This window comes from Oncorhynchus keta, chromosome 25 (assembly GCF_023373465.1).
Source record: "Oncorhynchus keta strain PuntledgeMale-10-30-2019 chromosome 25, Oket_V2, whole genome shotgun sequence".
NCBI classification, from domain to species: domain Eukaryota; kingdom Metazoa; phylum Chordata; class Actinopteri; order Salmoniformes; family Salmonidae; genus Oncorhynchus; species Oncorhynchus keta.
In genome coordinates this window covers 21,985,321-22,012,553 of record NC_068445.1, presented here as the reverse complement: position 1 = coordinate 22,012,553, position 27,233 = coordinate 21,985,321, and the positions used below count along the sequence as shown (strand labels likewise).

Sequence of the window (27,233 nt, the reverse complement as noted above, 5' to 3'; positions counted from 1 at the left end):
AGATAACATCAAACACGGGGTAGTAATCATACAATAGTAATCAAGAGCTTCGTTGCACAGTATTTATTGGAATAAACTCTGATACCTAAAAGGAAAACGTACAAGAGGAGAAAAGCAAAATGGATGTGTTTTTGGAGAGCTGACACTTCTTTCCCACAAATATAAAAACCATGCTGGAATAATGGACTGTCATGGTCTTGCCGAGTTTTCCACAGGGCTGTTATTTGCCCTTCTTGCCTTTTCCCTTCTTGCCCTTGCTACCCTTCTTGCCCTTCCCCCTCATGGCCTTGCGGACACGGTGGCCCCTCCAGTAAGCCTGGATAATGGTGGATGCACGGCTCTTCTTTTCCAGCTCTTTCTGCTCCTCCTCCCTCCTCTCCTCGGCCAAACGCCGCTCCTCTTGGATCTGACTGAACTCCTGCTCCAGGACAGCATACGCCTCCTCTAGCTCTCTCAGCTCCTCCTTCTCCTCCTCATAGACCCTTGTCATGTCCTCCAGCTCAAACTGGGAGGGAGCAGACAACACAGAGAGAGAGATAGAGAGGGGGGTGGGGATTTACTAAGCATCACTAAAATCATATTATTAATTGTTGTTACTCAGTGGAAGATTTGTTAGGATTTTTTAGGGTCAGTCTACCTGTTTCTCTCCCATATCAGCATCATACTTCTGGATCCAGTTCTCTATTTCTGTCTCCACTTTATATTTTTTCTGCCATGAGGGGAGGAGAACAACATTGAAAAAGTTATATTTCGCACTGCAGGATCTACTGCATGCATAGAAAATGTTTTAGATAAGGAGCAGGGGCTAGGGCTCTATTTCTGGGATCTCCCACCTTACGGAGCGAAGTCTCTACCTCGCGGTTCTCAGAAATCAGGTTGTTAAGCTGAACTCTCAGCTGATTGGCTTCCTGCTGCATGCGGGCCCGCCTCCCCTGTGAGGTCTTAGCGTCTGACTGGTTCTGCTTGTCGGCGTCTTGCTGTGTCCTCAACACAAAGTCCTCAGAGATCTTCTCCATCTGGTGCAGAGAGCTCTTCAACTTCCTGATCACCTCATTTCTCTTAGAGGTCTTAGAGAGCAGGGAGTAGGGGGGTGAGAAGAGAGTGTAGAAGAGAGGAGGAGACAAGAGTGAGAGAGAAAGATAGAGAGAGCAGCAGAGAAAGTAGAGAGATTACGTTTTGGAGAACTGAGATAGAATTATCATGGGTTAAATCTTTCAAGGTTTAAACTCTGGTGTAATACAAACAGTCGTATAATGACAATGAAAACTGTATCGGCACCTCAGCATCTCTGTCTTTGATGGCGGCAGCGACTTCCATCTCCAGTGTAGCAACCAGCTCCATGTTGTTGCCATGGCGCAGCGAAACCTCCTGCATGTAGCGTGTTCTTTGACGTTCCTCGGACGGGCTCGTGAGCAGTTTCTCTAACAGCACCCCCCGTAACTCCTGCAGCCCCCCTACCAGCCCTCGCACCCCTTCACTCACCCCCTGCCCCCCTACCTCTGCCTCACTCCTCAGGGCTCGGGTGGCGGCTGGATGAGCTCTCAGCAGTCTGAGCACGTTCCTCAGTGAGCTGGGGATGGCCCTTTCTAACTCTGCTCTCGTTCTCTCCCCTGCCTCCCCCTCAACCAGCTTCTGCCCCAGGCCCCCCAGCCTCTCTCCAAGGTGCTGGTGCTCCTGTAAGGCCCCCTCCAACTCCAACCCCACAGACAGCCCTCCCAGGCGGGACAGCACAGCCGGCAGCAAGGCTACCGTCTCCACCCTGGCGATGCAGTCTTCCAGCACCCCTGCGATGCGCTGCGTCTCCAAGGATGACAGCTTCTTCCGTGAAGGGTCCAGGATCTTTAGGAGGTCCTCCCTGAGCACTTTGGCCCGGGGCTGTGGACTGGGTTGGGGACTGGAGCACATCATTTGGGGGCTAACATCCTCCAGGGGCTGTATGGCCACCTCTGCAGACATACTGCCATAGACAGGGGGGAATCTTATTAAACAATAAAACATCATGCCCAAATTAACACTATAACATCGGTCAATTCAGCATCACAAACACATTTACCACTAACGTTAGGACAATATTACTATTTGCTACATACATTAACAGTTTCCTAATGTCTAGTGTAGTTTACTTTTAGATTTAATGTACTTAACGTTAGCTACAAAAAGGATAAAGATTCCATGCAGATAAAACATTTTATCAAGAAAACATTACGCTAGGCCTAAAGGAAAACAACATACCTCCTCTGAACTTAAACAGCACTTAAATAAAGCAAATCGAACCACACTAGCCACGTTACTGGCAGCAGCATAGAAAACAACATCACATCGATGTTGATAGTTTACAATACAGTTGCTAAGAGACCAAAGATGTGGGGTGGGGGAGGGGCCCATTCGCGTTGACGAATAACTGAAATAAATTAGCATAAATAAATAATGCTCATGGTCATGCATTGTAATTTATGCTCATTAGCTGGTTATATTACAACATTTTACTAAAGTCCGATTTATGGCGGCCGGTCTGTTTGATAACTTTTGAATTTCAAGCTCAACTCTTGTTTTGAAAAACAAGGACTGCCTTTAGTCTAATAGCGCTGAATTATAATTGAAAGTAAACGCTACAGCCAGAGAGATACTCAATCGCACCAAACATTTCTGGTAAAAACCCATCGGTAAAACCTTGAATTCCCAATTTTTGTATTCGTTTCGCGCTGTTGGCGGTAGGGGCACTTGAATTCAGAAAACCTTCCAATTTTGAACCATTCAATGTGTCTGAATGTAGAACTCCGCCTACCCGGCAGACCCAGGGAGAAAATCAAATGTACCTACCTATATGCCTACTTCTGGCCAATCAGACAGCTCAGATCACCGTGTCCGCACAGTTTCCTCGCAGAATGGACTGTAAAAAAAAAAGCCTCGAACGCACAACAAATGTGATAATGTGAGATTTCAAACCGTTTAAAACCATGACTAGAGAGAGGCTCAACGAATAGAGCAAGATCTGCTGTTTTTATGAGTAAGTTCATTTATAAGTTGTTATTCAGCACTGTCAACACTTTGTTTAATAGTTTTATAAGCCAGAAAATGTTTCGTTAAGCTTTCATTGTTATTATTTGCGGCCTGTGTCTTTTATAATATCGAGGAATATTTCACTTTCTCTGGTCATAGGAGTAACAACATGAATCTGTACACGAGGCAGAAGTAATTCAGTGGGACTTAAAGATCATATCCCTTTTTTCAATTTTCGTCTAAAATGACATACGCAAATCTAACTGCCTGTAGCTCAGGACCTGAAGCAATGATATGCATAATTCTGGATACTATTTGAAAGGAAACACTTTGACGTTTGTGGAAATGTGATCTTAATGTAGGAGAGTATAACATATTAGATCTGGTAAAAGATCATGCAAACTAACAAACATGTGTTCCAGCGAACGCAGGGTTCAAACTGTGGAACCCAGATCCTACATTTGAATATAAAAAAATGGATTTTATCAAACAAAACTATGCTACCTTTTATCTCTGTGACCCTCAGGATGACAAATCAGAGCAAGACTACTGAATGTAAGTAAGTACATTATTTACCTTCAGAGGTGAATGTATCAAACCAGTTGCTGTGATAAAAGCGTTTTGTTGTTGTGCACTCTCCTCAAACAGTAGCATGGTCTTTTTTTACACCGTAATAGCTACAGTATATTGGACAGAGCAGTTAGATGAACAAGAATTTAAACTTTCTGCCGATATAAGACATGCCTATGTCCTGGAAAGTTGGCTGTTACTTAAAACGTAATTCTGGTCACTATGCATAGTCACTTTAATAACTCTACCTACTACCTCAACTAACTGTTGCCCCCACACATTGACTCTTTACCGGTACCCCCCTGTATATAGTCCATAACTATTGTTATTTTACTGCTGCTCTTTAATTACTTGTTACTTATATTTCTTATTTTTATCCATATTTTTTAAAACTGCATTGTTGGTTAGGGGCTCCTCGTAAGTAAGCATTTCATTGTAAGTTCTACACCTGTTGTATTCGGAGCATTTGACTAATTTGATTTGATTAGCGCACGTTCTCAATAACTGTCCCGGTTTAGGGACACCGATGTTATGTGTGTAAGATGGCACAGTGATGCCACCTGTTGGTAAATGTTCTTTAATGCAACTCTTGTGTTTTACCGGGGTGCTTGAGATACCCGGCGGTGTTGTGATGTACTGAACAAGACTGGTTTCTCGCATCAATGCCTCTGTCTCGTCATTTAACATTCAAACATGGTGTCGGAGTCGGATAACTAACCATGCTTTCCGCAAATTAGAGTCACCTGTTCTGGTTTACCAAACAAATGCTTATTTGAGTAAAATTTAGCCGGAATTGGCCTTAGCTAGAGTGAGTTTGCTAGTTAGCTTCAGCGTTGTTAGCACCGGTTAGATATGGCAGCGAACATTCCCCCTCCCGCCGTTATGAAGCTCAGCGGGGATTGGAGCACGAACTGGGATATGTTTAGAGGTGAATGGGAGGACTATGCACTAGCAACGGGACTTCTGGAAAAGGAAGATGAGGTAGTGGCTGCCACTTTGAGGACTATAATGGGAACTGAATGCCGACATGTATACAAACACAACCTGAACCAAACAGCAGCTCAGCAAGGCAACGCTATAGCTATTCTTGATGCTCTTTGCTGCCGTAAAGTAATCTACGAGCGTTGTGTTTTCGGTCGTTGCAAACAGGAGGATGGGTAGTCAATTGACAGCTTTGTCACAAGATTAAGGGAAAAGGAGGCTACATGTGACTATGATGCTTTAAGAGATGAACTGATCAGAGATAAGATTGTGCTTGGCATAACTGATGAGGGCACCGCAGACGTTTGCTGAGAGAACGTGACCTGACGCTGGCCTTGGCAGTGGAGACATGCCGTGCAGCAGAGCTTACTGATATACGGATAAGGTCCATGGAGCTAGAAAGGCAACATATGGACAATGTCAATGCTACATTCAGGCAACCAGTAAAGAAATTCCCCTTTGCCACAGCTAATGCTAATACTACAGCCAACTCTGCAGTAGACAACCCCAATACATGCCGATATTGTGGCATTTCTCATGGACGAGGAAAAGAGCACTGCCCAGCCTATGGAAAAATATGCAAATCCTGTGGTACAGCTAATCACTTCGCAAGGGTCTGCATGAAAAGCAAGAGAAAGGAGGGTAAAGTGCACTCCATGGAAACAAACACAGATGAAGGGAACGACAGCACAGAGGACGTATATGCTAGCGAGTGCATAGGGGCAGTGAGGGCAAAAGGACAAAAGTGGTTTGTCCCTCTGCTACTTAATAATAAACCACAGCAATGCCAGATAGATTCAGGGGCCACATGCAACGTTATGAGCCTTAAAGACAAAAGGAGGCTCGCGCCCAGAGACAAACTCACACAGAGTAGCACCAAGCTGAAACTGTATTCAGGCCAGTTCATGACCTCTTTAGGCCTGTTTGTGACAGAGTGTGTTTTACGTGGCCAGAAACACATCCTTGAGTTTGAAATAGTTGAGGCTAGTCAACAGCCATCACTGTCAGGTTCTACATGCAAGCGTCTTGGGCTTATTAACTTCACCATCCCAGCTGATCTTAACATTATAGACAAAGTCCAGGCTGGGCCCCTGAGCAAGGAGACACTCCTAAGCAAGTACCATGATGTCTTCAACGCACTGGTCAAGTCAGTTCCCGGGGAAGTCCACTTTGAGTTGGACGCAGCAATCCAGCCTGTCCAGTGTGCACCCCGCAATGTACCAGTGGCCATGAAAGCAGCTACGAAGGCTCAGCTTGACAAATATGAAGCAGATGGCCACATCATATCTGTCACCGAGCCTACAGACTGGATAAGTAATATGATTATCGTCAAGAAACCAGACAAGCTACGGATATGCATTGATCCTAAACATCTCAACCGGGCTCTGCGACGTTCACATTACATTATGCCCACGTTGGAGGATGTTCTTTACAAGCTCCCAAAGGCCAGAGTCTTCATGCTCGTGGATGCCAGAGATGCCTTCCTGCAGTGCAAGCTCGACGAGCTAAGCAGCTACATGACCACCTTTTGGACACCCTGGGGCAGGAAGAGGTGGTTGAAGCTTCCGTTTGGTGTCTCCGTGGCTCCAGAGGTGTATCAGCGGAAACAGCATGAGCTGTTGATGGGACTCAGTGGCGTGGAACCCATAGCAGATGACATCCTTGTAGTGGGCTGTGGGGACAGTGATGAGGAGGCAGAATGTGACCATGACGCCAAGCTGCTGGCCCTGATGGTCAGATGCAGACAGGTCAAGCTAAGGCTAAGCATAAAAAAGCTTCAGTTTAAAGTGCCAGAGGTCTGCTTTCATGGGCACATCTTATCCTCCAACTGATTGAAGACTGATCCTGAAAAAGTGAAGGCTGTCTTGGAAATGCCCCACCCATCTGACGTGAAGGGAGTGCAGCGCTTCATCGGATTCGTCACCTACCTGGCCAAATTCCTACCGCGGCTCTCTGAAGTGTGTGAGCCACTAAGAAGGCTCATGGACAAGGACACGATCTGGCATTGGCTCCCAAAACATGACGCAACGGTGAGGGAAATAAAACAACTGGTCACCCAGACACCTGTACTGCGATATTACAATGTGTCAAAACCTGTCACGATTCAGAGTGACTCAAGCCAGTATGGACTTGGCTGTTGCCTCATGCACGAGGGCCAGCCTGTGGCATTCGCCTCTAGGGCACTCACCCCAACAGAGCAGAACTATGCCCAGATAGAGAAGGAGTGCCTCAGCATTGTGTTTGCATACCAACGCTTCCATCACTACCTGTACTGGCGCGACAATATTACCACAGAGACAGATCACAAGCCCCTTATTGCTATATTCAGCAAGCCTCTCCTGAATGCCCCAAAACGACTGCAGAGCATGCTACTGGCCCTACAAAACTACAACCTCAAGGTGGTGTATAAGCCAGGGCCAGAGATGTATGTGAGTGACACGCTCAGCAGGGCTACTGCATCAGGCACTCACACACGCTCCATGCATGAACAACACGCAGTGTGCAGCTTACAAACAGAGCAAGTGGGTGTTGAACACATCAACCAGGCTGACTACCTCAATGTTACGGACCAGCACCTTATACAAATAAGACGGCACACGGACAGGGACGAGCAACTCCAGGCATTGAGGTCTGTGATCCTGATGGGCTGGCCTGACTGCAAGGAAGAAATTGCTTTAGCCGTCAGAGAATATTGGCCAGTCAAAGAGGAGCTCAGTGTTCAAAACGGAGTAATATTCAAGTGTTAGAGAGTCATTATTCCCCGGTCTCTGCGCCCTGAGATGTTGGCGAACGTGCACTCACATAGGAGGTGAGGCCTGTTACAGACAAGCACTTGACACACTGTATTGGCCAGGAATGCAGAGTGAAATCAAAGACTATGTCAGTAAATGCATCTGCAATGAATATGCCATTGAGCAACAGAGAGAGACGATGATGTCCCACGAGCTACCGATGTGCCCCTAGCAGATAGTAAGTCTAGATCTCTTCCAGCACAGTGGCAAAGACTTTCTGCTGGTAGTCGATCATTACTCAGACTTTTGGGAGATTGACCTCCCCCCCCGACCTCTCAGCAGAGACAACGATCAAACGCTGCAAACGCTATGGCCAGCCAGATAGTGTAATTTCAGACAATGGACCCCAATTCTCCGGAGTTGAGTTCTGAAAATTTGCTGCAGGATGGGAATTCGAGCACGTCACTTCATCACCACGACACCCAAAAGCTAATGGGAAGGCGGAGTCCGCAGTAAAAATGGCAAAGAACCTCTGCAAAAAGGCTCTGCGAGAGGGCAAAGATGCCTGGAAAGCAATCCTGCAGTGGTGCAATACCCCAACAGAAGGCATGGATAGCAGCCCGGCACGGCGCTTAAAAGCAGCTCTGCCAGTAGCCAGCACTCTCCTGGAGCCATGTGTGGTGACAGACGTGCTGGTGAAGCTACGTCACAGAAGACAGGTCTCCAAGTTCATCTACGACAAATCAGCAAAAGACTGAGCTCAGGGTGGGTGAAACGGTGCGAATGAAGCCACTACCAGGGGACCGGACGGGCCTCTGGAGACTCGGATCCTGTATACAGAAAGTGGCACCACGCTCCTACTTGGTTGAAGTGAATGGATCACTGTACCGTCGCAACAGGGTTGACCTTCGGATTGCTGAGCCAGCACCTACTCAGAACCCTGATGGCCAAAAGGGTCGCATGACAAAAGACAGAACCCCAGCAAGTCACATGGGGCCTGAGACACTGGGCGAAGAGCCAGGGGATCACAGGTCGGCTGCTCCCTCGCCCATCAATTCTCCCCTTAGACAGTCAGGTGACACGTCTGTGCGGGAACCCGCAGTCCTCACAGACAAGCCCCCTGCCTTTTCACGTTGCGGGCGTCTGTCCCAGCCACCAAAAATACTTAATCTGTAGGTTTCCCATCAGGGATTGTTGACAGACAGAGATAAAAGTGAAGAGAACATCAAAATGTGTTGTTGTTACCTGAAGAAAAAAAATACTAAACTGTTTATGTTGGAAATTATTACTAGGTTTGTTTTGTTAGTGAATTGACACCTCCTGTCCTATTTTATTAAAGGGAAGATGTTGTGTGTAAGATGGCACAGTGATGCCATCTGTTGGTAAATGTTCTTTACTGCAACTCTTGTGTTTTACCGGGGTGCTTGAGATAGCCGGAGGTGTTGTGATGTACTGAACAAGACTGGTTTCTCGCATCAATGCCTCTGTCTCGTCATTTAACATTCAAACAACCGATCCCATAGAGGTTAACCTTTTAAAAACAGTTCTGTAACAATTAGGTTTGTGCAGTAGGCTAAAGGCCCAATACATTATCACTGCATATTGGCTATGCTTGAATTGCCCTGCCAATGTTGTTCTTCTCAGAATTAAAAAAATATATTTTAAGTATATGATCACACTTCTAATATATAATTTGTTGTATTACTTGTGAGGCACAGCTGACTGAGCATAATACATTGTTTAGTTTTTTTACTGGACTGATGGTCAGTCTGAGGGGAACGGAGGATCACTCCATCCCCGGTGAGGCCCTCCTCTCTCCACCCCTCCACTGAGAAAACGGGACACAGTCTTCCAGCTGATGGCGAAACTTAATGTTGCATAGGCTTATGTTTTATAAGTCATGTTCAGAAACAGTCTGAGCTGTATATCTCGGCTTGCATTTTGACTCAAAGTGATCTTGACTCAAAGTTTGGTGACCACTGTATTAGAGAAAGGAGGAGATAGGAATCCCTTTGGTCAATGAACAGAGGATAATGCCTATATAGCGATTTCAGTGCCCACAAATGTTTTTTGAATTCCATACTTTGATTTTTATTAGGATAGTTTTAAATTGTATATTGAATTCAGTTTTCAAATTAAATTTCAAATTGAATGTTCAAGTTCAATATTTATATATTCTGTTTCGTTGTTTTATTTATTTCACCTTTATTTTTTGTCTGTGTATCAAGTTTACAAACTATCAATTCAAGTTGATCAAAGTTTCATATATTCAACTTCTCAGATCCATTCAGATTCTGTTTTCAAATGAAGTTCTCTAAATTAAGATTCAAAACAAGAGACATCATCCACGTTGCCAAATATGGTCTATTATATTGACAAGATAGTCAAGTGACCGCTCTAACAATGGAAATACATGTCCTCAAAGATGGAAGACGAATTTGTCTGGAAGGGATATACAGTGGGGAGAACAAGTATTTGATACACTGCTGATTTTGCAGGTTTTCCTACTTACAAAGCATGTAGAGGTCTGTAATTTTTATCATAGGTACACTAACAGGTCTGTGAGAGATGGAATTCGTACTGGTTGGTAGGTGATCAAATACGTATGTCATGCAATAAAATGCTAATTAATTACTTAAAAATCATACAATGTGATTTTCTGGATTTTTGTTTTAGATTCCGTCTCTCGCAGTTGAAGTGTACAGACCTCTACATGCAAGGAAACACTGCCAATTTTGCAGGTTATCAAATACTTCTCCCCACTGTATATACACTACATGACAAAAAGTATGTGGACACCTGCTCGTCGAACATATCATTCCAAAATTATGGGCTTTAATATGGAGTTGGTCCCCCCCTTTGCTGTCTCCACTCTCCTGGGAAAGCTTTCCACTAGATGTTGGAACATTGCTATGGGGACTCCCATTCAGCCACAAGAGCATTAGTGAGGTCAGTCACTGATGTTGGGTGATTATGTCTGGCTCGGAGTCGGTGTGCCAATTCATCTCCAAAGTGTTTGATTGAGTTGAGGTCAGGGCTCTATGCAGGCCAGTCAAGTTCTTCCACACCGATCTTGAAAAAAACATTTCTGTATGGACCTCGCTTTGGACATTGTTATGCTGAAACATGAAAGGACCTTCCCCAAATTGTTGCCACAAAGTTGGAAGCACAGAATTGTCTAGAATGTCATTGTATGCTGTAGCGTTAATATTTCCCTTCACTGGAACGGGGCCTAGCCCGAACCATGAAAAACAGACCCAGACCAATATTCCTCCTCCACCATACTTTACAGTTGGCATTCGGGCAGGTAGCATTCTCCTGGCATCCTCTAAACCCAGATTAGTCCGTAAATGGTGATCTTAGGCTTGTGTGCGGCTGCTTGGCCAAGGAAACCCATTTCATGAAGCTCCCTACAAACAGCTATTATGCTGCCGTTGCTTCCAGAAAAAGTTTGGAACTCGGTAGTGAGTGTTGCAACCGAGAACAGACGATTTATATTCGCTACATGCTTCAGCACTCGGCGGTCCCATTCTGTGAGCTTGTGTGGCCGAGCTTGTGTGGCCTACCACTTTGTGGCTGAGTCGGTGTTGCTCCTAGACATTTTCACTTCATAATAACAGCACTTACAGTTGACCGGGACTGCTCTAGCAGGGCAGAAATGTGATGAACTGACTTGTTGGAAAGGTGGCATCCTGTGACGGTGCCACATTGAAAGCCACAGAGATTTTCAGTCAGGCCATTCTACTGTCAATGTTTGTCTATGGAGATTGCATGGCTGTGTGCTCAATTTTATACATCTGTCAGCAACGGGTATGGCTGAAATAGCTGAATCCACTTATATGAAGGGGTGTCTACATACTTTTTCATATACAGTGTAGCTTTTGTGAAAATGTACTTTTCATAGCAGGTTTAGGAGAACTTACGCAGCAGGTTATGATAATTACTGTAGCAGGTTAGGATAATTTAGGTTAAGGTTAGGAAAAGGGTAAGGATTAGATAAAATGCACAAAAAACAACTTTAAAATTAAATAACTTTTGATGTCAATTTGGCAAAAGCTGTATCCCTTCTAGACATGACCATAGAAGACAGGCGGGGAGAGGCGAGATCAGGTGGGACCATTCTAGCCAATGAGAGGGCACATACGTGTGTACACTGCATAAAGATAGATAGAAGACTCGTCTTTGTATCTGTGCCATTATAGCGTCTGTGACAGCATGGGAAGTGCCATTGAGGCAATCTCCATTTTAATGTGAATTTCTTCTTTTTCATTGGCTGATTGCTCCCAACTCATAGGAATCCCCACGCAGTTGACGACTTTAAAATGGTAGAAGCCCTCAATGGCAAACTCCATGTTAAAACGAGTTATATCCATGTTGAGTCCTCCATCTCTGTGACAACAGGCACAACTCAGATATTTATTTAAAAAATAATATTTATTTAAGATATAAAGTAGTTTTTTTCAAAGTTGAGGAAATACCATGTGTGTCCGCTAATAACAGAGCATTAGTAACAACCTAACCATTATGACACTTCTATTTGATCAAATAAGCCGCACGCAGCAAATGAGCAATTCAATATTTTTGTTGACCAAATTCGACACTCATTAACCTCCATAACAAATGTCCTCATTTGCTGGGCTTATTTTCGTGGGCAGATTTTAGGCGGGATAACACATTTCCCTTTGCCTATTCCTCTCTGAAGTTTCTCATTACTGGACCTGCCAGACATTACATTTACCATCCCATGGTGCCTACCACTGTTCCATACTACAGAGTGAAACGATTGCTCTTGGATCGCCTTATCTTTGCTCCTGCATTCCTGCTGCTTTTCTTTTTTTTTGTTATGAACATCCAAGAGGTTAGTCACCTGCTCCACTATCTACTCTCCTGCACTATACACCTGACTAACTCTCACGGTTTAGATATAACACAGTGTCATAGTGCAATGTAACAGTCCCATATCAAACTTGGTACTACTCTGTGGAAGTTAACTTTAGGCAGGGGCTGCTTATTAGTTTGTCAGTTTAGGTTGGGCCTAGTGAAATTATGCAGTACTACTCAGACAGTTAATTTCCATTAGTGGTTCATTAATTACATTCTAATCCAGACTATTGCCATGGCTGACCATTCATTTTCATCCATTCTAATGCTATTTTAGGGTAAGAGGTGGGCAGACTTCCAGAGCAAAGTGAATAGTAGTTATTGGCCTGCCTTGAAGATGAACTGGAAAGTGTGGACCCCCTTCCAGTTCATCAACTATGTGCCTGTAGAGGTGAGCAGTTCTCACTGGCTTTTCTTTTATGCATTAATCTGGAATGTAGTGGTGCTCTGTTACCAATCTGTGTTGTTGTGTTTTCAGTTTCGAGTGCTGTTTGCCAACATGGTGGCCTTATTTTGGTATGCTTACCTTGCGTCTGTGAGGAAGTGAAGACTCCCAAGATCTTCTCCCTGATTACTGAAGTAAGAAGGCACAGGGTGTGCCTCTGAAGCTGCAGAACGTTACAAGGATATGTCTGTGAATGTACCAGCTTGCTGCACTGGCAATCAGGCAAATTATCTGGGGTGATGTGAAGGACTTCAGTCACACAATACACAAGGTACTGCACTACTACACAAATGTCTTAGGTCTCTCTTTGTGTGGTGTTGTGGTGTCTCTCTTGTCGCTATGTGTGTTTTGTTCCATATATATATTTTGCCTTCTGTTAGGTTGTCATTGTAAATAAGAATATGTTCTTAACTGACTTGCCTAAAATAAAGGCCAAATGAAAAAATACAAATAAATGAAATCCTAGTACATCCAATGTGTTGCTCACATGCAAAATAACTTATAACTGAAATGTTCAATCTTAATTGTTACTTCTTGAATAAATTGAAATACTTGAGTATTCTCCTTTGAGCCAAGGTGTATTTTGGTTTGAACAATAGTAAATACATGTTATATATTCTTGTTTGATTAAAAAAAATATTTGTATAATTTAAGTTGAAGCAAAGCAAATGTGCTGTAGAAAATAAATAACAGTAACTGTTTCAATCTTGAAGGCAACTCATTTAACACCATATGAATATGCAATGTTAAGATTGTTATCAAACCACAATGTATTGTGTATATTGCTGACAAGGCCGACCTGTAGTTTCCTTATGTGGACTGCATTGTTTTAGTTTGAGTCTCAACTCAACTGTGAATGTGACTGCTGTCAATATCAGGTCAAATAAGGGAGCAACAGCACATCGGACTGAAACTGGCAAATCATTTTACGTCCTGATGTACAGTATTTTTTTAAACCCTATTTTATAAATGAAAACAAGAACCAGTCCAGTATCCAGTATCTATCATGTTGCTTTATTATTTTACGAGTTGGAGCCATAACAACGATAGTAGACTGCTTGAGTTTTATACTTGTTTATTACTTGATTACAATCTTAATTCACATTATTTTAACATACAGTAAGCCTATATCAGCAATGCTTCGTTTTTAAAGTTTACAATTTAATACAAATGTTATATAACAATGATCATTTCTGGACTAGCTTTTTCTCTACAGACATGGAATGCATAATAAGTTAAGGGCTTCAGGGGGTTTCAGGTCGATACTGGGTGTCTTCAGCCTCCCCTTAGACGGAGCGTCAGGTGAATAGTGCTTAGATTTCTGACACCATAGTCTTCCAGTTTCTTGCCATCATCGAGCTGCTTGCCCTCGTGAATCAGCCTCTGTTGGTCGGCTGGGACTCCCTCCTTGTTTTGGACCTTGGCTTTGAACTGGGTTACAGTCTCACCTGACACCACCTCATATGTGTGCGTCTGGCCCTTTTCGTTTTTCAGGAACACCTGGATATGAGTGGGTTCTGTAATCAGCACCATCACTTTGGATCCTGAATGCAGGCCATAGTCACTCAAAGTTTTTGAATCATTGCTGAGACTGATGTTGTTCCCATTGACACCTGACAGCCTCTGCCTTTCTATGGCCACTCCAAAGTGTTGGTTGATCAGACTCTTGAGAGACCCCACGGTGGTGTGTGGCTGAACCGTCAGGGGATGTGAGTCCCCATTCAACAGTGTTATAGTGAGTTCCATGATAGATATCTGAAAGAGGATATCATGTATTATTTATTTGGCCTTACAATAGCATAGCTCAATTGAATGATTTAGTCTTAACATTTCACTTAAAGCCTGCAGGTATAATGCTTTATAACTTGTTAAAAAGCATGTATGATCCTTTATAATGTCTTATAATAAGGGTTACAATATGTCATGTCTCATCTCTATCAACATTTTAGCTGACTTGTGGCTATTTAGTGAGATTCATTAAGAAATTATTGAAAGTCCTTAGGGAGTCATTATAACTTGTATATTTACCTACAGGCTTTAATTAAGCTTTACCATTTATTCAGACGATTGTAATACCTGACATAATATAAGATAATTTACTTGATACACTATTAAGCTTTTTTTTATCTAGCACATTTCTGTATGTCAGGCCTATTGTAGCCTTATAATGTAAAAACATGATTTACCTTTTCAGTAGATAGGCCTATTATTGTGAAGTCTTGCAAGTTGAAAGATGATGACAGCTCTGTCACCGTCTGCAGCTGAGCCGGGTATATAACAGCTGATAAACCCCGCCCCTCAAATTAAGTTTCGTTTTCCCCTCTGCCTCCCTGCCCCTTTCGTTTTCTATTCTCAGTTAATAATACTGACGTAGGGCAACTGTTGTTGGCAGAAAGCTGAGTGCAATAAATGATTTCTATGTTATTGTTCAGTTAAGACTTAATGGAATACTAGCCTACCACTAACCCCATGAAAAACAGTAGCCCAATGACAACTTGGTGCAAATGTTTCTACATTCCATCAGTCTAGATCATTTCCAATCAATCACACACCAACAGATATGTCAGTGTTGTAACTTTGACTATAGATATTCCAGATATTACTTGAATAATTAATTGATCTAATTTATTGTAATTAATTTGGTTATCCTATCCAAATTAATCAAACGTGGGGAACCATTAAGGTTTTATATAGAAATCCCTTTAATTAACTCTATCGTAGTTATCATTAACCATTGTACCAATCCTATATCAACAATAGTCTTAATTAACAGTCAGTTACTATGTTCTCATTCTGAAAGTCGTCGAGCTCAAATTCAAGGACCCAATCACTTGTAAATGAACGCAAGGCCACAGATAATTTATTTTTACGGTTTTATTTACAAGACTAATAAATAAGTTGGAAAATTAGGTAGTTGACAGAGTAAGGCAGTGTATAGGCTAACGGAATACAACACAGTTGTTGAAATTTGTATCTCCACTCTACATGAATATACGTACTTGAACTCAGGAAACACAACGAACAGTACATACATTCACCAGACTTTTGAGGACAAGATGGTCTTATCAACTGAAGGAAAATATAAGATGGTCCACCAAAACTGCACCACCGTGAAGTTATAGCTGTGTCCACCCTGTCACGTCTGCTCCCGCTCTTCCCTCCCCGGGCGCTTGGGGGCACCAGGTTGCCCTGCATCACGCACTCCCATCCATCCATCCATCACGCGCATCAGTGTTATTGGACTCACTTATCACCTGTTTATTTCCTCCCCTATATTTGTCAGTTCCCTGCTCTGTTCCCCGCTGCTGCATTGTATTGTTTTTGTCTTTACTATTTGTTTGCTGACGCTGTTCCTGTCTCGTTCCATGTCCGTCCTCATGAAATGTTTTACTCCCCGTACCTGCTTCGTCTCTCCAGCGTTATCAGCATGTGACACACCCGGAGTCGCCAGTGGCTAGGCTAGCCAGGGGGGAAAGGCCATATTACAACCTATGTAGTGATGTGATAATTGCGTTGTTTGCTCTGTAACCTGTTCGTTAATATGCCTTCACACCGTGATATATACAGTTGAAGTCTGAAGTTTACATACACTTAAGTTGGAGTCAATAAAACTCGTTTTTCAACCACTCCACACATTTCTTGTTAACAAACTATAGTTTTGTGCATGACACAAGTAATTTTTCCAACAATTGTTTACAGACATATTATTTCACTTATAATTCATGTATCACAATTCCAGTGGGTCAGAAGTTTACATACACTAAGTTGACTGTGCCTTTAAACAGCTTGGAAGATTACAGAAAATGATGTCATGGCTTTAGAAGCTAATTTGAGTCAATTGGAGGTGTACCTGTGGATGTATTTCAAGGCTGACCTTCACACTCAGTGTCTCTTTGCTTGACATCATGGGAAAATCTAAATAAATCAGCGAAGACCTCAGAAAAAAAAAAAAAAATTAAATTAAGCAGCCATTAAGCAGTATCCTTTCTTTGAGTTTAACCTGTAGTTGTTGGCTCTCTTCAAAAGTAAAATATCATATTCCTGCTTAAGTTCAGAAATTGTGTTTTACAGAGTATAATATTATCTCAGAGGTCGGCTTTTTACTATCCTCTATGTCGATATTTGTAATGGTAAAGTTGTTTATTTTTTTCATTTATCTATTTAATACATTTTGTGTCTTGAAGATGTGCTCTGTTCATTCTCCATATTCTGTCGCAAAATGATTCTCTATTGGTGTTATTAAAAGCATGATACCGGAGAATGACCCGATATCACTATGTCATGGATTTCTTAAGCCACTCTTGTTTGCGACAGTTGGTCTAATGATTACACCCTAGAGCAACTAGATGCAGGCAAGAGTGTGCAAGGGCGGTATTGAATGTGTCACTGTCTGTCAATGTGTCACTGTCTGTCACCTCGACCTGTGTGAACCTAGTCGTAAACTTTCATTCATAGGCAAAGTTGTAGCAACCTCATGATGGGTATCGAACATTTGAGTATCATGTAGTAGCCTAAACCTATCGATGTTACATTGAACTAGGTGAATGGAGTATGAATGACAGTCATCCAATATGCTGCAATAGAAAAACAGCCATGCTCATGAAAAAAGTGTCCTCCCTCATCTTAAATGGCACCGACGGCGACAGTGTCTGATGCCCTCCCAGTCACCCCCATCCCAATCCCGCGAATGGGGTCCCTCTCCACTCTCATCAATAACCAACAGTGAATCTTAGCTATAATGACAAACTAGGAACAATAAGGACTCAACATCCCTTCCTAATCTGTCCAGAATAAAATGACAATGGTGTATAGTTAAATTCTTCCTTTTCTCTCTCCAAAGATAACTGGGAGGGGGAGATGGAAGGGTTTTCTCCCCCTTTACCCCAAGCCAAGCTTGTCCCAACCTGCCATCCTTGCCCACCTAAGCCAAGCTTATCACCAACTCCCATTCTTGCCCTCCCTTACCCACCCAGGCAAAGTATATCTCAACCTCCCATCTTTTCCCATCCTCCCTTCTCTAAGGGCCTGATTCAATCAGATCCACTTTATCTGACATCCGCATTGTGGTTGTTTTGGCAGTGTCAGAGGTGGAACTACATTAAGTGTCAAATACACAATCAGCTCAGAGTTCTGACTAGGTGGAATACAGCTATGACCGGAAGTGAGTTTTTCATAGCAGGTGAAGAGAACTCACGCAGCAGGTTAGGAGAATTAATGCAGCAGGTTAGGAGAATTAGGTTAAGGTTATGGCCAATGGAATGGGTGGAGTAAAAGGCCAGTAACACTCTGCATTATTCAGTGTCCAATGAAATGACACCATATATACATTCTAGACTCTACGGAGTATTCCCTACAATACCTTTTTACTGCGGCACCTGGAATCATTTTTGCTCTATAAGCCAATATCTATTTCATATACAATTATTTGCATTTGGGGCATTTATTTGCAAATGTCACTTAAAAATGAATCATTGTGAATGTTTAGACAATTATTTTTCATATAACATGAATAACTACAGATTATTGACACTTTCTACTATTAGAAAGGGATAAAAATGTACAGAATGGTTACCTGGAGGAAAATGCGGGAGGACCATAGTTTTTCAATTACAGTCAAGGGGAAGGTTAAGTACACTACATGACCAAAAGTATGTGGACACCTGCTCGTCGCACATCTCATTCCAAAACCATGGGCATTGATATAAAGTTGGTCCCCCCTTTGCTGCTATAATAGCCTCCACTCATCTAGGAAGGCTTTCCACTAGATGTTGGAACATTACAGCAGGGACTTGATTCCATTCAGCCAAAAGAGCATTAGTGTGGTTGGGCACTGATGTTAGGTGATTACTTCTGGCTCACATTCGGAGTTCCAATTCATCCCAAAGGTGTTCGATATGGTTGAGGTCAGGGCTTTGTGTGGGCCAGTCAAGTTCTTCCACACCGATTTCGACAAACCATTTCTGTATGGACCTCACTTCGTGCACAGGGGCATTGTCATGTTGAAACAGGAAATGGCCTTCCCCAAACTGTTGCCACAAGGTTGGAAGCACAGAATTTTCTAAAATGTAATTGTACGCTGTAGTGATAACATTTCCCTTCATTGGATCTAACGGGCTTAGCCCGAACCATGAGAAACAGACCCAACTATTGTTCCAGGTAGCGTTCTCATGGCATCCGCCAAACCCAGATTTGTCCATCGGACTGCCATATGGTGAACTGTGATTCATCACTCCAGAGAACATGTTTCCACTGCTCCAGAGTCCAATGGCAATGAACTTTACACAACTCCAACCGATGCTTGGCATTGTGCATGGGAATCTGCGGCTGCTCGGCCATGGAAAGCCATTTCATGAAAGCCCTGAGGAACAGTTATTGTGCTGAAGTTGCTTCCAGAGGCAGTTTGGAACTTGATAGGACAGACATTGTTTTGCGCTGAGCCTTTGTTGCTCCTAGATTTTTCCACTTCACAATAACAGCACTTACAGTTGACCGGGGCAGCTCTAGCAGGGCAGAAATGTAACTAACTTGTTGGAAAGGTGGCATCCTAAGAAGGTGCCATGTTGAAAGTCACTGAGCTCTTCAGTAAGGACATTCTACTGCAAATGTTTTTTCCATGGAGATTGCAATGCTGTGTATTCGATTTTATACACCTGTCAGCAACGGTGTGGCTGAAATAGAGGAATCCACTCATTTGAAGGGGTGTCTACATACTTTTGTATATAGATGTATTTTTTAAATCGAGTCCAGAGGAGGGTAATGTCATTTGTAGTTGATTAAATTGAAATATTTATCTTTTTTTTTACGAGTTGTTTATTAGGCTATATCGATTTGTGCCATCTCTTATTCTCCACTGGGCATGCAATATCAAGTGAGCATTTAGGCTGGTCTTTAGCGTGGTCCCAAATTAAATTATCCATAACCCATAGGCTACGAAGTGCGTGCTATGAGAAGCACAGAACAGAAGTTATATTTCTAAGATAGCTGCTGGGTGTTGATCAAAAACTTTTTTGATCAACTTAACCAATTGTTGTGGTGTGTAGGGCTACGGTGGCAGTTCAGGAGGAGAGTCAAAGGTTTCTTCCAAAAATAATGGTTGATTAGGTCTAGCCCAAAATAATGCATTGTCCTGCGTGCGGACGGGCCTCTCGCCTATGTTCTACTCAATTTGAGAAGGAGAGCGCGAAGATGAGGAGGAACGGAGGACAAATTTGATAGCTTGCTACTACTATAAATGATATTACTAAAAACAATATGCTTCTTGCGCATGATGTTGAAGTTATTGGCCTAACAATAAACCAGATTCGAATCATTTACATTGTGGTGCTGAAATATGGAGCAGCAGCTGCGGAAAAATCAATCGAAATGGACAGCTCATGGTGCTGAAAGTAGGCAAAATCAAGTAGACATAATTCATTTCAATTTCTTTATTTTAAATAGCCTACCTCTGTGTCAGTGAAGAGTTGTTAAGTTCAAACCAACACTCAAATTGAGGGGGGATGAGAGGGTATGACACAGGTCTATATTTTATTAAAGAAAATGGCAAAAAGCACAGGCCTAGTTTAAGATTTTGAAGAAAATAAAACGGATCCGATTTTATAAAGTGATCTATAACCGCGCTTTATGCTGTAAAATAAGTGACTCAGACGCATATGATATCATTGTTTCGTTTCTTTGACATTCAGAGGCTGACTTTGCTTGGGAAGTAATCTAATTATGCCACTACCAATTAGCCTAATTAAGCTATTGACTTTATGTACAATAGAATATGTTTCAACCCAGACAGCTTTTAGGGAAACACTTGCCATGGACTTTGTTTGTATTATCATCAACAACAAAAAATTCAGGCGTTCAAATCAAATGTTATTTGTCACATACACATACACAGCAGATGTTAATGCAAGTGTCGTGAAATGCTTGTGCTTCTAGTTCCGACAATGCAGTAATATCTAACAAGTAATCTAACAAATTCACAACAACTACCTTATACACACAAATGTAAGGGATGAATAAGAATATGTACATATAAATATATGGATGAGCGATGGCCGTGCGGCATAGGCAAGATGCATTAGATAGTATAGAGCAGTATATACATATGACATGAGTGATGTAGGATATATAAACATTATTAAAGTGGCGTTATTTAAAGTGACTAATGATAGGGAGGGTTTTGGTAAAATATATTTAGCTTAAGGGAGGTCCATCCATTTTCATAATGTTCACTACCTCACACGGGGGACTTTTAATTTGAGCGTTTCAGAAATTCCGTGAACCGGAAGTACTTTTTTTATTGTTGCTGACGAGACGCAGCTTGCATAAATTAGTATTTGGAGATTATTTGAAAATATTTCATATGTAGTTTGACTTTGGATGCGAAATTTAGTCGATGGTGGTGCCAATACAATGCTTAAGTGTCATGGTTTGCATAACTCCATCAACAGTCGTCAATCTGGTGCTTTTCGTTAATGGAAAGCACTCTTACCTAATTTAGTGGAGTTAACGTTAGTTACCTGGAAAGTTAGTTATACAGTTAGCTAACTAGCTAGCTAAATGTGACAGTATGCTAACGTTATCTGAAGATGATAGCTAGCTAAAAGACAGAAGCTAGCTAACTAGGTATGGCGTGTATATTTTGACCATAGCGTTAGCCAGTAACTAAGGCTAGCCTAGCTAGAAGGAATTATCAGATACTAACTAACGGCAGCTAGCTGGGACTTTTTGTAGTTTTACTAGTTAACTAAATTGTTTTCCTCTGTGGATTTGATCTACGGCCGAGAGAATGGAGGATACCGATGATGACGTGCCCCTCATCCTGACATGGGATGATGCGAACAGCGGTCTGTTGAGTGAGGAGACAGAGAGGGGAGACGAGAGTAAGTTTTTGTTGACATCCCCATTTTACTGCGTAGGTAGCTAGCAAGGATAGCTGACCCATCTAGCTTGATAACAAGAGTGGCTGCAGCCAATGACATTGAAATTGCATTTAACACAGCCTCTTCATAATGGGTATCATACTTTTTAGGTTTTGTCTTTGATCGGTTTGTAATTTTTGTGGAGTCATCATAATGATGCTCATTAGCTAACTTGCGTACTTTTCCGTTAGGCCATCTAATTCTATTCTATTCTTTCTAATGTTCCGCATAGATCAGATTAGGCCTGCAGAAAAAAATGAGTTTGTCTTGGTGACCTGCCCTGTTTGGGGTTTGTTTGTTGTTTATTGACATTGATAACTCAACTATCATGATGACTCAATGAGTGTTTACAAATGTCCTGAACTTTCTGAACTTCAAGGACTTTTTATTACTTCATTATTCTTTGTTTACTGGTCTAGTAGTTTATGATGAGTAGGTTATGAGTGAATTTGGTACTATGAAAGTCTGTTTTGAAATGACTCAAACTAGAAAGAACAGCTTTTAGGAATTCATGTTAAGATTTTCTGCATTTCTCTAAATGGTGCAATAAAAAAAACAGGCTATATAATCTGTTCAAGAGATGTATCAATTGATCACGTGATACTTTTTCTTATGACCACACCAAACAACTTCTGCAAAGAACCACTGCCAAATGAATCTAATGTGGAAAAATGAATTAACAAAGGAGTACAGAAACAAATGTATCTTCTACTTTAACAGGCACTGTAGTTGAAGATAAGAGGGTGTAACCCTTCCATAAAGACTCACCAGAGGGGCAGCTCCTCTGCAGGCTGCCGATAGGGTTTGGCTGAGGGAGGTTTTGTTGTTAGCGGGTATGGTAGTTGGGGAGCGCTGGCTCACTGCTCTTTTGCTTTAAATTAAAAGAAAGAGGTCTCCCCATAACCCAGAGATCACGTGTGTGTCGTGTGTCTCCACTTCAGTAATCCTGTAGCCTTTGTACCTCTCACACACTGCAAACTGCCTCTCACATACATGCTGGAAACTGCAGCCTCAGCAGAGAAGCAGATACCTCTGTGAGTGGCCCCCTGCACCCCCCCCCCCCCCGAAGCACACGCAGGGCAGTGTGTGTCTTTCTAAGCCCCCCTGGCCCTCTCTCTCTCTGTGTGTGTGTGTGTGTGTGTGTGTGTGTGTGTGTGTGTGTGTGTGCGCTCTCGGTTTCCCCTCCTTTGGAAGTGGACAGGAAAAGTACGGGTGTTTTTCCAGGATATTTAGAGCGGGCAGAGCAGTGACTTCCCTGAGGCCTGGGAGAAGAAGGGGAGGCAAAGATTGTTCCACAGGTGGTGGAGAGCAGGACACAGCAAAGGAAGGCCTGCTCTAAAACACACAGCCTGGAGCAGACCTTCACTCAGGCTCTGGCTCACGACAGGACATGATTCAGCTGCTGACTTTGTTCTTGTGATTTAGGCCGCTTGGAGGAGCCACCATGGAGGAAAGAGGATTTCTGTAGTATTTTCCTGTTAGCCCGGAGGACTGACCAGGACTGCCCTGTGTGTGTTAGTATGGGCCTGGGGATCCATAGGCAGTGAGTTGTTGACAGGAGCTCCAACATTTTATTTTGTCTGAAAAACAAATGAGTGGCTGGGACTTTACCCACAGACACAGTGCTGTCAGGACAACAGCAGATTCTAGGCCACTTCAGAGGCCTGAGAGAACAGGAGCCTCACCTAGGATTATCACTAAACTGGAGTCTGATCTCTACACAGCAGCAGACTGAACACGCGAATGTCAGAGCACCAGCAGAGGCCTCCATGTGCAGGATCCGGCTGACTGATTGACTGGCACTCAGATCCAGTGATCACAGATGTCTGTCTGTAATTCCTAAGGAGAGGACGGAGACGCATCTACTAGGATTTTATTTTTACTGCTTGATTTTATGAGGAACTTTTGAAAATCTGTTTATAGATAAGTATTTTAATGGTCAGTGGTGAACTGGATGTATATTATCTTTAGCAAGTATGACTTAGTTGGGTTGATTTAAGGATTATATCTATCATGGTGTCAGAGACTGAAGTCATATTGTAAGTACTTAGGGTAAGTTGAAGACCATAGCTTAGTTTCCCCTCAGCCTGCTAAGGCTCCATATAGCCAGACCAGACATCACACTGATCTAACTAGGATGTTCTTCATTCTCAGTCTGGTGTCTCTCACCATCAGGAGGTGACCTCACTTCCTGTCTAGAACTTGAAGGACATGTAGTAAGTAGCATGTTAGTCCCTGAGTGTCCTTGGAGGTGTGTGAACGCTGGACCTGTGGACTGTGAATGACACACACACACACACACACGTTCAATAGGGGACCACGTTCAAACACGCATACCTGAACAAACACAGTCCTGGACCACTGGAGGCCATTAGAGCCATGGAGTGTTCGTCTGTGCTGGTGGAGACTGCTGGTATCCATGACAACAGTGTAGAGTTGACCCTGGAGGAGAGTCCAGCCCTCATCTCCTCATTCTGCAACGAGCTAGACTGCATGGGTGGGTGTGTGTCTGTGTACACATTTCACTGAATTTGAGTTGGTTTAGTATTCTTGTGAGGGCTTCTGGTACTCACAAGTATAGTGAAGTGAGGATATTTTGCCAGTTCCCACTTGGCTATTCTAAGTTAGCGTTAGGGAAAATAGGATTTTCAATGGGAATCAATTCTTAGTCCCCGAAAAGTATGTGTGGGGGGAATATGTTGTGAAAATGCAGTACAGTGAACGAAACAACTACTCTGTCAGGTTTTGGAGACTCTTTACAAATTTGTATTAATGTTTTTTTTCTTCTACTGTGTAGATGGTGGAGGGGGGTATGATATCGTGAATAACCAGGTGATAGCAACACCGGGGCCACCACCAAACTACAGATCACACAATGCCTCACTTCAACAAAGCTGGGAGATGAACTACCAGGAAGCAGCGATCTATCTACAGGTACCCCACGCACACACATGGTAGTTACTTGGTATTTACTTACATTTTGATAGTAATGATTAGCTACGTTATAATATTACGGCGTAGTTATACACACACCGGACAGTTTATTAGATACACACATCTTGTACCGGGAACCCCCTTTGCCTCCAGAACAGCCTAAATTCTTTGGGGCATAATATGTACAGTACCAGTCAAAATTTGGACACACCTACTCATTCTAGCATTTTTCATTATTTGTACTATTTTCTATGTTGTAGAATAATAGTGAAGACATCAAAACTATTAAATAACACATGAATCATATGGTAACCAAAAGTGCTAAACAAATGAAAATATATTTTAGAACTTTGAAAGTTTCTTCAAGTGCAGTTGCAAAAACCATCAAGCGCTATGATGAAACTGGCTCTCATGAGGACCGCCACAGGAAAGGAAAACCCAGAGATGCCTGTGCTGCAGAGGATAAGTTCATTACGGATACCAGCCTCAGAAATTGCAGCCCGAATAAATGCTTCAGAGAGCAAATAACAGACATCTCAAGATCAACTGTTTAGAGGAGACTGCATGAATCAAGCCTTCATGGTCGAAATGCTGCAAAGAAACCACTACTAAAGGACACCAATAAGAAGAGGAGACTTGCTTGGGCCAAGAAACATGAGCAATGGACAATAGACCGGTGGAAATCTGTCCTTTGGTCTGATGAGTTCAAATTTGAGATTTTTGGTTCCAACTGCCGTGTCTGTGAGACGCAGAGTAGGTGAACGTATGATCTCTGCATGTTTAGTTCCTACTGTGAAGCATGGAGGAGGAGGAGTGGTGCAGGGGTGCTTGGCTGGTGACGCTGTAAGTGATTTATTTAGAATTCAAGGCACACTTAACCAGCATGGCTACCACAGCATTCTGCAGCGGTACTCCATCCCATCTGGTTTGCGCTTAGTGGGACTATCATTTGTTTTTTAACAGGACAATGACCCAACACACCTCCAGGCTGTGTAAGGGCTACTTGACCAAGAAGGAGAGTGATGGAGTGCTGCATAAAATGACCTGGCCTCCACAATCACTCGACCTCAACCCAATTGAGATGGTTTGGGATGAGTTGGACCGCAGAGTGAAGGAAAAGCAGCCAACTGTAACGATGTGCGCTGAGAGTCAGGAAGCAAGTTCAGGGAGTGAGTGTTTTTAATAAATAAACACAACATAATACAAAAATAAGAAACACGAACAACACACAGAACAGAAACAATAACGCCTGGGGAAAGAACCAAAGGGAGTGACATATATTTGGTGAGGGTAATCAGGGAAGTGATTGAGTCCAGGTGAGTCTGACGCACAGGTGCACGTAACGATGGTGACAGGTGTGCGCCATAACGAGCAGCCTGGTGACCTAGAGGCCGGAGAGGGAGCACACGTGACACCAAGTGCTCAGCATATGTGGGAACTCCTTCAAGACTGTTGGAAAAGCATTCAAGGAGAAGTTGGTTGAGAGAATGCCAAGAGTGTGCAAAACTCTCAGGGCAAAGGGTGGCTACTTTGAAGAATCTCAAATATAAAATGTATTTAGATTTAACACTTTTGGTTACTACATGAATCCATGTGTTATTTCATAGTTTTGATGTAGAAAATTGTACAAATAAAGAAAAACCCTTGAATGAGTAGGTGTGTCCAAAAGTTTGACTGGTACTGTACATGTAGGTAGAGGTAAAGTGACTATGCATGGATAATAAACAGAGAGTAGCAGCAGTGTATGAGGGTGGGGGAGAAATGCAAATAGCCATTTGATTAGCTGTTCAGGAGTCTTATGGCTTGGGGGCTGAAGCTGTTAAGCCTTTTGGACCTAGACTTGGCACTCCAGAACTGCTTGCCGTGCGGAAGCAGAGAGAACATTCTATGACTAGGGTGGCTGGAGTCTTTGGCAATTGTTTGGGGCCTTCCTCTGACACTGTCATGTATAGAGGTCCTGGATGGCAGGAAGCTTTTCCCCAATCTTTTTCTGGGCTGTACACACTACCCTCTGTAGTGCCTTGGGTCGGAGGCTGAGCAGTTGCCATACCGGGCGGTGATGCAACCATTCAGGATGCTCTCGATGGTGCAGCTGTATAACGTTTTGAGGACCCATGCCAAATCTTTTCAGTCTCCTGAGGGGGAATAGGTGTTGTCGTGCTTTCTTCACAAGTATCTTGGTGTGTTTGGACCATGATAGTTTGTTTAATGATGTGGACACCAAGGAACTTGAAGCTCTCAACCTGCTCCATTACAGCCCTGTCGATGAGAATGGGGGCGTGTTCAGTCCTCCTTTTCCTGTAGTCCACAATAATCTCCTTTGTTTCGATCCTATTGAGGGAGAGGTTGTTATCCTGGTACCACACTGCCAGGTCTCTGACCTCCTCCCTATAGGCTGTCTCATCGTTATTGGTGATCAGGCTGTTGTCTCGTCGGCAAACTTAAGGATGGTGTTGGAGTTGTGCTTGGTCATGCAGTCATGGGTGAACAGGGAGACAGGAGGGGACTGAGCACGCAGCCCTGAGGGACCCCGTGTTGAGGATCAACGTGGCAAATCTGTTGTTGCCTACCCTTACCACCTGGGGGCGGCCTGTCAGGAAGTTCAGGATCCAGTTGCAGAGGGAGGTGTTTCGTCCCAGGGTCCTTAGCTTAGTGATGAGCTTTGAGAGCACTATGTTGTTGAACGCTGAGCTCTAGTCAAGGAATAGCATTCTCACATAAGTGTTCTTTTTGTCCAGGTGGGAAAGTGTAGTGTGGAGTGCAAAAGAGATTGCATCA

At 43.0% G+C, this 27,233-nt stretch overlaps 4 protein-coding genes across 12 annotated transcripts in view; 2 read left to right on the top strand and 2 right to left on the bottom strand.

The window, feature by feature from the left end:
• Positions 1 to 48: 48 nt before the first annotated feature.
• Positions 49 to 22,940, bottom strand: iqcd (IQ motif containing D). Of its 4 annotated transcripts, XM_035736242.2 has the most exons (6): positions 22,290 to 22,940; positions 2,821 to 2,906; positions 1,279 to 1,957; positions 834 to 1,067; positions 638 to 709; positions 49 to 505 (listed from the first exon to the last, which is right to left on the bottom strand). In XM_035736242.2, exons 3-6 carry the CDS (start codon positions 1,954 to 1,956, stop codon positions 221 to 223), a joined length of 1,269 nt encoding a protein of 422 aa, XP_035592135.1. In that variant the 5' UTR covers position 1,957; positions 2,821 to 2,906; positions 22,290 to 22,940; the 3' UTR covers positions 49 to 220. The 4 variants fall into 4 exon arrangements, with proteins under 4 accessions (XP_035592135.1, XP_035592136.1, XP_035592137.1 ...); XM_035736243.2 differs by lacking the exon at positions 2,821 to 2,906; XM_035736244.2 differs by lacking the exons at positions 2,821 to 2,906; positions 22,290 to 22,940 and adding an exon at positions 2,233 to 2,747 and having other exon boundaries at positions 855 to 1,067.
• LOC127911692 (peroxisomal membrane protein 2-like) lies at positions 2,870 to 13,534 on the top strand. Of its 2 annotated transcripts, XR_008078915.1 has the most exons (4): positions 2,870 to 3,007; positions 3,527 to 3,559; positions 12,442 to 12,555; positions 12,643 to 13,534. XR_008078915.1 is itself a non-coding variant. In XM_052478883.1 (3 exons), the coding sequence occupies exons 1-3, from the start codon at positions 12,028 to 12,030 to the stop codon at positions 12,709 to 12,711; spliced, it is 297 nt and encodes a 98-aa protein (XP_052334843.1). In that variant the 5' UTR covers positions 5,845 to 12,027; the 3' UTR covers positions 12,712 to 13,534. The 2 variants fall into 2 exon arrangements, 1 of the variants encoding a protein (XP_052334843.1); XM_052478883.1 differs by lacking the exons at positions 2,870 to 3,007; positions 3,527 to 3,559 and adding an exon at positions 5,845 to 12,141.
• On the bottom strand, positions 13,668 to 14,914 carry LOC118358423 (polyubiquitin-like). Its single transcript, XM_035736245.2, has 2 exons — positions 14,796 to 14,914; positions 13,668 to 14,364 (listed from the first exon to the last, which is right to left on the bottom strand). Exon 2 carries the CDS (start codon positions 14,353 to 14,355, stop codon positions 13,885 to 13,887), a length of 471 nt encoding a protein of 156 aa, XP_035592138.1. The 5' UTR covers positions 14,356 to 14,364; positions 14,796 to 14,914; the 3' UTR covers positions 13,668 to 13,884.
• The window catches only part of tpcn1 (two pore segment channel 1), a 33,444-nt gene continuing 27,096 nt past the window's right edge, over positions 20,886 to 27,233 (top strand). For 3 of the 5 annotated variants that reach the window (XM_052478879.1, XM_052478878.1, XM_052478877.1), the window contains exons 1-3: positions 20,886 to 21,482; positions 22,947 to 24,018; positions 24,319 to 24,455. In XM_052478879.1, the coding sequence (XP_052334839.1) occupies positions 23,901 to 24,018; positions 24,319 to 24,455 (255 nt within the window). In that variant the 5' untranslated portion in view covers positions 20,886 to 21,482; positions 22,947 to 23,900. The remainder of the gene's footprint in view (positions 21,483 to 22,946; positions 24,019 to 24,318; positions 24,456 to 27,233) is intronic. The other 2 variants (XM_052478875.1, XM_052478876.1) reach the window with 2 other exon arrangements.